Source organism: Microcebus murinus, chromosome 10 (assembly GCF_040939455.1).
Source record: "Microcebus murinus isolate Inina chromosome 10, M.murinus_Inina_mat1.0, whole genome shotgun sequence".
NCBI classification, from domain to species: domain Eukaryota; kingdom Metazoa; phylum Chordata; class Mammalia; order Primates; family Cheirogaleidae; genus Microcebus; species Microcebus murinus.
The window spans coordinates 56,502,961-56,514,002 of NC_134113.1; the positions used below are offsets into that span (position 1 = coordinate 56,502,961).

Genomic DNA, 11,042 nt, shown 5'->3' on the forward strand with positions numbered 1-11,042 from the left:
ACAGAGAGATTTATTATAAGGAATTGGCTCACATTATGCTGACAAGTCCCCAGATCTGAAGTTATCAAGCCAGAGCCCTAGGTGAGCTTACGGTGTAGTTTCAGTGTAAATGCTGCCAGCAGGCATGAGACCCAGGAAAAGCAGGTATCTGAAGACAGTTTGAATCTGAAGTCAGTAAAAAAACTAATGTTCCAGCTCTAAGGCTACCAGGCAGGAGGAGTTCCAACCTTCTTGTTCTATCAGGCCTTCAACTGACTGGATGAAGCCCACTCACATTGCGAAGAGCAATCTGCTTCGCTTAGTCTACCAACTCAGATTTAATCTCATCAGAAAACACCTTCACCATAATGTTTGACCAAATGTTTGGGCACCTTGTGTCCCACTCTAGTTGACACATAATATTAACTGTCACAGCAAGCCACTATGTATCACTCAGCCTCAGCTACAGTATCTGTAAATTGAAGGGTGGTGGTGTTATATCTACCTTGAAAGGTAGTTGGAAAAATCAGCATAACAGTGCCTATGATGTACTGGCATGGTACCTGGAAAGGCTCAATGACTGGTAGTAGCGATGGTGATGATGATGATCTCAGGATAGTGGCAGCAAAGGGCCCTGAGATGGAGTATGTTGGGGGTGGAGAGAGGTCAGGACACTCTCCTTGCTCACTGACAGGCTCTGGGGGTTAGGCTCTGGTTCCTCCCTCATGCCAGGGCTGGTTCTAACCTCCCTGTACACTCCTCCTTTCACTCCTCAATGAGACTCTTTCTCTCAATATTTTCTCCTGATCACCTCAGAAGAGATTGCTGGTCTGTTGGGCAGGCAGCTTCCTCTTTCCCCAGGCCTTGGGGATATTCCCAGGCTGTCCAGGGAAAGGCATCCACAAATGGGACAGAGGCAAGGGATGAACAAGGTTAGAACTGTGGGGAGGAAGGAAAGGGGATAGGGAACAGATGAAGAGGAAGAAGGCTAGCCAGAGGACTCTCTCTTTTGGAGGTGATGGTGGTATGCTGTAGCCAGCTGGTACTGGCACTCAAGAGCTGATTGTACTCCTGACCATTAAGATGTAATCATTCATTCATTACAGACTCTGCATTCAGTGAAGTCCTACAGTCGTGGTAGAAAATTGGCAAATCAAGGCCTTTCCCTCTATAGAGCAGGTGTTAGCAGGTTTTACCAGCACTGGGCTGGTGTGTGGAGCTATTGGAGAGCGGTAGTGCATGGAAAGGGTGGGCTGAAGAAACCAGAAAGAGAACTTCTGTAGTGGTCAACAGCCCCAGATTTGAACCTCAGTCTCTGCCATTTCCCGAGTGACTTTGGCAGGTTATTTAACATCTCCTAGTGTCAATTTCTTATCTATCCTTTAGAATTGATTGGAATCAGGTTTAAATTTTTACATATATATGACATTTAGAATCATGCCCTTTCCATTTCACTCAACAAATGTTATCTATTATTGATATGGGAGATAAAGTGTGTGTTAGGAAAATGAGCATCTTAATTCCCAAGTAACGACTCAGGAGTGCCTCCTGTTGGAGGTGGTTGCACTCCAGGCTCTGCAGGCATTAACAGAGCAACTGACAAACCCCCGTCTGCCTTGGGCTTGCAATCTACATGGAGAACCAAACACGATCCCGGGAAGTTATACAGACTAAAAATGCACTCATATTCACACCACACTTTACAGGTCGCGAAAGGTTTCACATGAGTTGTCTCTGGTGATCCTCGCAACAGCTCCCTGTTTACAGAAGAGAAAATCGGAAAGGATGAGTGAAGTCAAGGGTCACAGAGAGAAACTATGGCAGAATTACAAGGCTTACAAGAACAGTGGTAGTGCTGCTGTATGAAGAGATCACTCAGAGATTCTGATTAAGCCCCTTTCTCCAGCATCTTTGTGTGGGTCGAGGCCAGGAATCCTGTCTACTATGCACACTGGACAAGCTCACGTTTTGCCATCCACTCGGCGTCCTGCAGCACACTGGCGTGGGCTCCTCTCCAGAAACTGGCCCCAAATGGTATGCCCTTCCTCTTGTGGAGACCGGTGCCCCTTCCAGGCCTCTCAGCTCGGAGCCCGGACTACGTCTCCGTCCCTGGAGCGGGCTCGCCGCCGATGACTCCTCTCCGCCTGGGGAGGCGGCGCAGAGCCCGCCGGCCGCTCCTTCCCTCGCGACTCTATGGCGGAAGTGCGTTGTCCCGGCCGGAGCACAACAGCGTTCTCGGTGGTGGGAGCGAGTGGACTCGTCCAAATCCGGGGGATACTTCTCACCACCAACTCTTAAAGTCCGAAAGAGAATCAAGAAAAAAGCATAACCCAAATCACATGTCAACATATCACTACACTTGGGTGCTGAGATGAGTGTACACACGCCCTGGGCAGCTGCATTTGTGTCGGGCTCGGCCGCTCTGGGCACGGCCCCCCGCCAGAGGCCGCCGGAAAAGGTAGACCCTCCCGGGCCGCGGGCGGGGGAACGCACTTCCGGGCCCGGCGCCGCCTCCTGCCGTGGTGGTCTGGCGTCCGTGGTGAGAGCGGCGGCGTGGTGGGTGGGTCGCCGGTGGGGGCTACGGGGAGGTAGAGCGCTGTTGTAGCCGTCTGTCCTCTGCCCTGTGCAAGCGCGGGCACTCCCCGGGCTGCGGGAGTGAGGGCGCGCCTGGAACTCCCCAGTCCGGCTAAGCTTGGCGCGGGGCGCCGCCCCCGTGACATCCGAGGAGACATCAGCTCCTCCCCTGTTCCTGGGACCCTGGAGGTTCGCCGGTGGTGGCGGTGGGAGAAAAGGGACCTGGGCGGGAAGTCCTTCCTGCGTCCCGCTCCAGGCTCTTGATGCTTTGTTTTTGCTTTTAGTCTCTCTGGCTCAGCGCCCGTGCGGAGATTGGAGCGTATTTGCAGAGGTCGTATCTGCGGAGGTCGTACCTGGGCGTGAGGAGGAGGAGAAGGAAAAAGGTCATGATCCGAGCCTGAGTAACCCGTGCTCCATCCAGCCTTTGCGCGTAAGGTGGGAATAGTGGTGCCCTAGGCTCCAGCCTGGCTCCAAGAAGGCTTGTCTGTTAACCTCTGCTGCTTGGGGGGACCAGAGGGACGAGACTTTCCAGGACCTATTCTGGGGAGTTCCCCTGCTCACCATAGGTGTTGGGTGGTGGTGGTGGGGACAACAAGCTCATCACAGACCAGACGTGGCTGTTATGGGAAGGGGAGAGTGGGGTTGGTCAGGACTGACTGCCTGGAGGAGGGATCCTAGAATAGCACTGGAGAAAGGGAGAAAAAGCCTGGACTTGGGGCAAAAGCGAGAACATGTGTGGCAAGTATGAAAGACTCTAGGAAGACACGAGAGGGAAAAGTCAGGAAGAAAGCTGGACCAGAGCTGGGAGTCTTTAGGGTAGGAAAGTGCTGGAGGGAGTTAAACTAGAAGGCAGAAATGAGCAAGAGAACCCTTCTCATCTGAAACTAATCCAGCAACCCTTGGAAGTACCTGGAATTCCTTCCAAGGGTTAGGATGAACTGAGCAGTTAGTTTGTACTAGGAATTGAGTTTAGAGTGATAAGCCGAATGTAGTCCCTTTCCTCAAGGAACCTTCTGTTTGGCAAGAGAGACAAGAATAAACCTGATAGGACAGGTAGACTTGAGCTGGTTGCCAGGCAAGAGGCAGAGGCAGCCTGATTTCTCAGCAGTCCACAGATTGCTGCTCTGTGTCTTGTGCTGAGCACTAGAGTTATAAGAGGGGTAGAGGCAAACTGAGATATACTTAGGGGAGGACCCCGAGGAGATAAGATGTGATATGGAGCAGGGATATATATGGGGACTGGAAACCTTTACCGTGTAGAAGGAGTGAGGGATGACAGAAGAGCTGCCTCTAAATAAAAGTTCTCTTGTGGAAAAGGGGTGAAACCTGTTCTATGTGGCTTGATCTCAAAACTAAAACCAGGGGTTTGAAGTGTTGAGAGACAGATTCCTTCAGTAGTAGGAATAACTGAATAGAACTCTCCCAAGATGAAATGGTCTGCTGTGAGAGGTAGTGAGTTCCCTGTTAGGGGAGGTTTGCCAGGTGAACACTCATCTAAGAAACTTGACTCTTCCCTCTCCCTCTGGGCTAATATTTGGTTACTTACTAAGTTCTATTTCTCAAGTCTGTTCCCTCCTTTCCACTCCCTCCGCCAATGTGGTGTAGCATTGCATCATCTCTCGACAATAGCAATGTAATAATGAATTATGACAGCTCATACTTAGTGAATGTTTACTATTTGTCAGATACTGCTTTAAGTGTTTTATAGATGTTAACTCATTCATTCCTTGAGACAGTCTTTCAAAGGTAGCTGTTATTTTTTTTATATATGGGGAAACTGAGGCACATAGGTGTTAAGCAGCTTGCCCAAGATCACCCACGGAGCAAGTGGCAGAAGTGGGGCTCCAATTCAGGCTGTCTGGCCTTCAAGTCATTGTTCTTTTTTTTTTTTTTTTTACTTGAGACAGAGTCTCGCTTTGTTGCCCAGGCTAGAGTGAGTGCCGTGGCGTCAGCCTAGCTCACAGCAACCTCAAACTCCTGGGCTTGAGTGATCCTTCTGCCTCAGCCTCCCGGGTAGCTGGGACTACAGGCATGCGCCACCATGCCCGGCTAATTTTTTATATATATATCAGTTGGCCAATTAATTTCTTTCTATTTATAGTAGAGACGGGGTCTCGCTCTTGCTCAGGCTGGTTTTGAACTCCTGACCTTGAGCAATCCGCCCGCCTCGGCCTCCCAAGAGCTAGGATTACAGGCGTGAGCCACAGCGCCCGGCCTAAGTCATTGTTCTTAACCACTATTCTACTGTGTTTTACTTGTGTTACCTTAATCTCACTACCATCCCAATTTACAGATAAGAAAACTGAGGTTCAGAGAGGTTGTGTGATTTGCTTAAGATCACAGAGCAAGCTGTAGGAGAGCTGGGATTCAAACCTGGGACTGTTAGATGTGAGAACTCCCACACTTTGCACTTCATTCTTCCATACCTAATTATACTGCTTCTGTAACTGCCACTACTATAGTGGCCTCTAACTTGTTTCCCTGCCCAGCCTTTGGGCCTTAAATCCACAAGTTTTTACCATGGAGTCTGTGGATGGCTCTGGAAGTATGTGAGATTTGATGTGTATATGCATGTGTCAGTCAGGTTTTAAAGCCCAGCCTTCATAGCTTCATTGACTTTTCAGATCAATTTGTGTGACCCCAAAATAGTTTAGAGCCATTTTTTGCTCTTTAGCCGGAGGTGGCTTTCTGATACATGGGTTTGATCTTGGCATAGTCATGCATTGACTTCACTGCCCTCAGGACAGAGTCCAAATGCCTTAACCTGGTCATTCAGGGTCCCAGGAAATCAGATTTTCTTCTTACCCCTACCTCCTACTGTCACCATTGTGAAAATGTTTACTTGCCTGTTTCTCTTTTATCCTATCAGTTTCTCAAGGGCAAGGGCTGTCCTTGCCTTTGAATGGCCAGTGCCTGATAGGTGTTGCATAATGAGCACTTGCTGTACACTGCACTGAATGCCGTAAATGGACTCCTGGCCTTGGTTGTTTGGGCTGATAACTTTGAAGCTCTTGCCCTTTCTGATGCTGAGAGTTTGTTATTCTCTGATAGTATGTGCTGCCAAAATGTAGAGAAGGGCCAGTGGAGGCAGAAGCCAAGCTGAGCCTAGAAGGAAGCGAACAGGTAACATTGCACATCATTCAGAAGGTGTCATCATCTTGACCTGGGCTCTTCTTGCAGGGTGAGCCCTGGGTGGGGTGAAGCTCCCTTGTATCCTTGTTCCCCACCCTCGTGTGGACCACTGGCTGCAGGATGAACTGTCGCTCAGAGGTGCTGGAGGTGTCAGTGGAGGGGCGGCAGGTGGAGGAGGCCATGCTGGCCGTGCTGCACACGGTGCTCCTGCACCGGAGCACAGGCAAGTTCCACTACAAGAAGGAGGGCACGTATTCCATCGGCACCGTGGGCACCCAGGATGTTGACTGCGACTTCATCGACTTCACCTATGTGCGTGTCTCTTCTGAGGAACTGGACCGTGCCCTGCGCAAAGTTGTCGGGGAATTCAAGGTAGGGGTGCGGCACAGCAGATGGCAGGTGGGCCTTGAGTGTCCCTCCAGATCCACCCTAGCTTGCTGTTGGAGCAGCTTACTCCTCCCGAGTGTGTGGGTCAGGTTCTTTTGAGTTCTAAGGAACAGGCATGTTGAGAGCTCCTCTGGGGGAGGTGGGCTTGTGTGCCTGTGTGGAGGTTGGTGGGGGGGGTCACTCATGAAAATATCTGAGGAAGAAGGGAGAGCCCAAGACCTCTCGGCACTGGTGCTCAGGTCTTCTTGGGAGATCAGTTGCTGCTGTGGTCTTGACCACAGCTCTGGCTCCACGGTGCTCTCTCTTGCCACCTTCTCTCTGCTTCTGCTTCCCCCTTTTTTTTCACCAGTTGGCCTTTCCCACAGGAAACTCCCCCAGAGGGAGGATTGCTTGGCTCAAGATGGAATGTCCCTTTAGGCAGTGTGGCATGTGTTTGTGTATGTGTGGGCATGGAGAAACATGGAAGGGACACACCAGACTGCTGATGTTGTCACTTCAGGTGGTGGGAATGGCATTGTGGTTTTAATATTGTCTTCGTTCAGAGTCACAGTGTTTCACCATTTCAATGAGTGGATTTTTTTTTTTGTAATTTTATTTTATTTTTTGAGAAAGAGTCTCATTCTGTTTCCCAGGCTAGAGTGAGTGCCGTGGTGTCAGCCTAGCTCACAGCAACCTCAAACTTCTGGGCTCAAGCAATCCTTCTGCCTCTTCTGCCTCAGCCTCTCCAGTAGCTGGGACTACAGGCATGTGCCACCATGCCCAGCTAATTTTTTTATATATGTTTTTTTAGTTGGCCAATTAATTTCTTTCTATTTTTAGTAGGGACAGGGTCTTGCTCTTGCTCAGGCTGGTTTTGAACTCCTGAGCTCAAATGATCCTCCAGCCTCGGCCTCCCAGAGTGCTAGGATTATAGGTGTGAGCCACCGCGCCTGGCCAATGAGTGGATATTTAAAAATTTTAAAGTAACAAAGGGAATTTTTCTTTTTTTTAAGGCACTTGTTTAGGTCAGAGCTAGAGGGTTATGTGACTTTCATTCCACAAATGTGTGCAGAGCCCCTCCTGTGTACCAGGTGCTGTATGCTCATTGCAGGGGGCTGCCTAGTGTCAGGTGGAGCCCTCTCCCAGGCCACAGCACTCAGAAAGCCACTCCATCATCCCTTCACTCCCAGAGGGGGCAAGTTCATAAGAGCCTTCCAGAGAGACAGTGGCATTCAGCTCTCTGTCCTCCGATGTCTGTGAGAGGTAGGGAGAGTAGAGTGGTTAAGAGTGTGGACTCTGGAGCCATGCTCTACCAGCTAGCAAGTGTGTGACCCTGGGCAAGTGACTCCACTCGTCTGGGCCTCAGTTTCTCTGTATGTAATATTGGAATGATAATTGTACCTTGCTCATGTGGTGTATGTATTGCAAGGACTAAATGAGTCAAGTGTGTCCAGTATGTGGAACAGGGCCTGGCACACAGTAAGCATTACAGTAGTGTTGGCTGTTCAAGGTCACATGACCTGGTTTGTCCACAAAGGAGAGACTATTTCCTGATGGGCAGTTCAGGATTTGAGGGAGGCATCCTTACCCCAGGGTTGGCACTGTCTCAGAGGGAGACGTGCTTCAGGGTCCCAGCTGCCCTCAGAGGAGTATGGGACCACCCATGCCCATGGGGTGGGAAGGGCAGAATCACTGGACTAGATGGTCCCATTTGCTTCTCAGAGAAGAACAGGGAGAAGCAGCCAGGTCTGGTCTGTTCTTTGACTTCCCTTCCCCATTCTGTTCCTTGGTTTCCCTCTTTCTGTCTCCTTTTTTTTTCTTCTTCTTTTTGCTAACCCCTTTGGAGGTCTGAAAGTTTTCCCTCTTTCTAAGCAAGGATCACTAGACTTTACAGTCTCCTCTTCTTGCTCTTTTAAAACAGACTCTGAATTTGGGTTGTCATAAAGTGAATGAAGTAGGACTGTGTTTAATTGGCAGTGGAGAAGGCGAATAGGGTTTACCTGGAAGGAGATGTGGGCAAGGGGGTGATTTCGAAGAACATTTGGAAAGATAGGGGCCAGGGGGTGGGTTGTGGAAGGAGAAGGTCCTTCATGTAAAGTTGAAATCAGTCTGGATTCGAACCCTGGGGCAGTGTTCACAGGCACGGGGCTGTTGAGAGGAGCCGGTGGGTTGTGTGTAAGGTTCCTGGCACAGAATAAGTGCCCACAGATAGGTAGTTATTCTTATGGCATCAATAATTAACAAAGCTGGAAGAGTCAGGCTTGGAGACAGATTTTGTTGGTTTGCTCGAACTGTTTGATTTTAGGCTGGCAGTTTGCTCTGTTACTTCACACAAGTAATTACTCTCTGGGTTTCATTGCCTGCCATCCCTAAAGGGTTAATGGTGCTGAGAATAATTCTTGGGCATAGGAAGCAGACCTTCATGGGGTGTGAACTCTTCCCCTCGGCTTGCTCACCTCCTACCCCCTTGTTCCCCAGGATGCACTACGCAACTCCGGTGGTGATGGTTTGGGCCAGATGTCCTTGGAGTTCTACCAGAAGAAGAAATCTCGCTGGCCTTTTTCAGACGAGTGCATCCCATGGGAAGTGTGGACAGTCAAGGTGCACGTGGTAGCCCTGGCCACAGAGCAGGAGCGGCAGATCTGCCGGGAGAAGGTGGGCGAGAAACTCTGTGAGAAGATCATCAACATCGTGGAGGTGATGAACCGGCATGAATACCTGCCTAAGATGCCCACGCAGTCAGAGGTGGATAATGTGTTTGACACAGGCTTGCGGGACGTGCAGCCCTACCTCTACAAGATCTCCTTCCAAATCACTGATGCCCTGGGCACCTCGGTCACCACCACCATGCGCAGGCTGATCAAAGATACCCTAGCCCTCTAGGCCTTGCTGGAGCCCAGGGAGCTCTTTGATGGCTCCCAGACCTTGGCTTCTGTGGATTGTACTGTTAGGCCCTTGGGGTTCTGGAGCTGGTTCTTGATGAGACTTGGAAGAGACAGCCCCTGGCTTCTTTGATTTGCGGTTGCCAGCTTTTGGTCATCCCCTTAACCTTTACTGACGGTCAAATCCTGCCTACACTGTCTCTCCACACCCCTGGTGGGGGTCCCGCTTCCTTCTCCTCTGTACAGAAGAGCCACCACTGGGATGGTGAATAAAGTTGAGAATGTGAGTTTGGGTTGAACCATCTCTCCCTTGGCTTGTGTTCTGCTCTGAAACGTTAACATGTTCTGGCATCCCCATGAAGACACACGTGTGTGGTTAGGGTATTGTTCCAAGGGGAATGGGTGGATGAGATTTAAGGTAGATTAAAACTGACAGATTTTGCATTGTGTTGGACATTCACATAAGCAGGTATTACCCACTCAGATATGACCATGGCCAGTCCATGAATGAGGGCACGGGGTGAGGGTCTGTTGCTTTTGGATGTGACTGAGTTATTTCTCCTCCCTTTCTAAGGAAGCTATGACATCCCTGGCCTTTATATTATCAGGCCTTGTTTCATGTTAGCCCCAAAGAGTACCTTCTCTGTCTTCATAGAACACACACAGGTCCCCATGTGCACCAGAAAGGTCATTTGATGTGGGGTGTCTGGAGAGAGATTGGCCAGCTCAAAACTGGCATCTGGTGACACTTATTCCAGGTTAGGCTGGTCCTCACCTGTCCAATTGTTAGGGCATTGCTTTGGTAACTCATATTCCTTTTCACACAAGCATACTCAAATGTTTGTTGTGTGCTATGTTTTCATTGCCTTTTTCCATATTTTATAATGTGTTTTGGTTATGTTCAGGGCAGTTCTAACCAAACTACATGGTGTGTAGGAAGGGGTGCTGAGGTAGAAGTGGGGGTGGGGGGTCTTGCCCAGAGTCGTGGAGCAGGGTAGGTAGCCAGGATGGCCAGGAAGCGTTTTCATGTTTTTTCCATTCCAAGCTACCCTTGGCCATGTGATATTCCATGACAGGTTTTGTGATGTCCCACTCGATCTCTTGGGCATCAGAGTTGAGAACTCAGGAGGGGGGCTGTAGATGGGGAAGGCCCATTCCCAGCAAACCCTTGATAGCATGTGACCCTCACATGGCCTGCTGCAGTTTGGGGAGTCTTCCTATTTTCTTCCCAGTTGGCCATCAGCTAATCTCATCACTTATGAGGGGCTGACTGGTATAGGGGTTGGTTGGCAGAGACTTTATTTTTAAAAAGAGGACTCAAGGTTTGCTAAAGAATTTTTCAGGATACCTGGGCAGGAGGGTCTTGCTTCCATGTCAGCTTTCCCAGACTTCTGTCTACTTTTCTGCAGACTCAGCCCTACTCTCCTACCTTGGCTTGGACATGAGACACACAGTTGGTAGCCAGCTGGCCTTGGTGGACAGGACAGTAACATCCCCATCCCTTTTGGCATTGTGATTTCTCTCCCTGCTGTGGGGTCTGAAGGAGGCACTGGCCTTCTTGTCCAGCTCCAGGAGGCTCCCAAAGGGGGCGATGGAAGATGAAGGGTATGAATCACTCAGATCCCTCAGGCTGTCATTTGCCTGGTCCCAGCAGCCAGCCAGGCTACCTAGCAGTATAGACCTTTGCTCTAGGGACAAAAAAGCCCAAGAATTGGGCTCACCTTTGTCCTGTGTCCTGCTCAGAGCCAGCACCTAGGATGGAGTCTGAGGTCTTTTCAGGGTTCTGACCAGGTGCTAGCCTTCTTGGCCAAGTGAGAGGGAGAGTCTTGGGGACAGGGCTCCTAGGTTTGCCTGGCTGGATTCGCATGGGTGGGTGTGTGGGCCTTGGGGGCAAGAAGAAATAACCAGGGGAAAGGGCCATAGTCCACACCGGAGGAGCTCTATGTCTTGGAAGGGCCCAAACACTCGCTTGGCGCAAGGGGTGGGGGCCTAGGGCGCCTGGGATCCGCCCCTTGCTTCCCTCCCCGCGTAACCGCTGCCTGCCGCCCGCCAGCCCGGCTCCCGCACATCTGGCGGTCCCACGCACATCTGGGAAGCCGGAGCTGGAGC

At 50.4% G+C, this 11,042-nt stretch overlaps 1 protein-coding gene across 4 annotated transcripts; it reads left to right on the top strand.

Moving 5' to 3' along the window:
* Positions 1–2,177: 2,177 nt before the first annotated feature.
* On the top strand, positions 2,178–9,232 carry ATG101 (autophagy related 101). 4 transcript variants are annotated; one of them, XM_012762914.3, is made up of 4 exons: positions 2,178–2,437; positions 2,838–2,988; positions 5,734–6,057; positions 8,530–9,232. In XM_012762914.3, exons 3-4 carry the CDS (start codon positions 5,806–5,808, stop codon positions 8,932–8,934), a joined length of 657 nt encoding a protein of 218 aa, XP_012618368.1. In that variant the 5' UTR covers positions 2,178–2,437; positions 2,838–2,988; positions 5,734–5,805; the 3' UTR covers positions 8,935–9,232. The 4 variants fall into 4 exon arrangements, with proteins under 4 accessions (XP_012618368.1, XP_075863400.1, XP_075863401.1 ...); XM_076007285.1 differs by lacking the exon at positions 2,178–2,437 and adding an exon at positions 2,552–2,742 and having other exon boundaries at positions 2,838–2,983; XM_076007286.1 differs by lacking the exon at positions 2,178–2,437 and adding an exon at positions 2,552–2,742 and having other exon boundaries at positions 2,838–2,936.
* The last annotated feature ends 1,810 nt before the right edge of the window (positions 9,233–11,042 follow it).

Excerpts from the sequence above, each read along its gene's own strand:
- ATG101 (XM_012762914.3), top strand. The coding sequence starts at position 5,806 with ATGAACTGTCGCTCAGAGGTGCTGGAGGTGTCAGTGGAGGGGCGGCAG. Across the intron at positions 6,058-8,529 it reads AAGTTGTCGGGGAATTCAAG|GATGCACTACGCAACTCCGG; the intron begins GTAGGGGTGCGG and ends CTTGTTCCCCAG.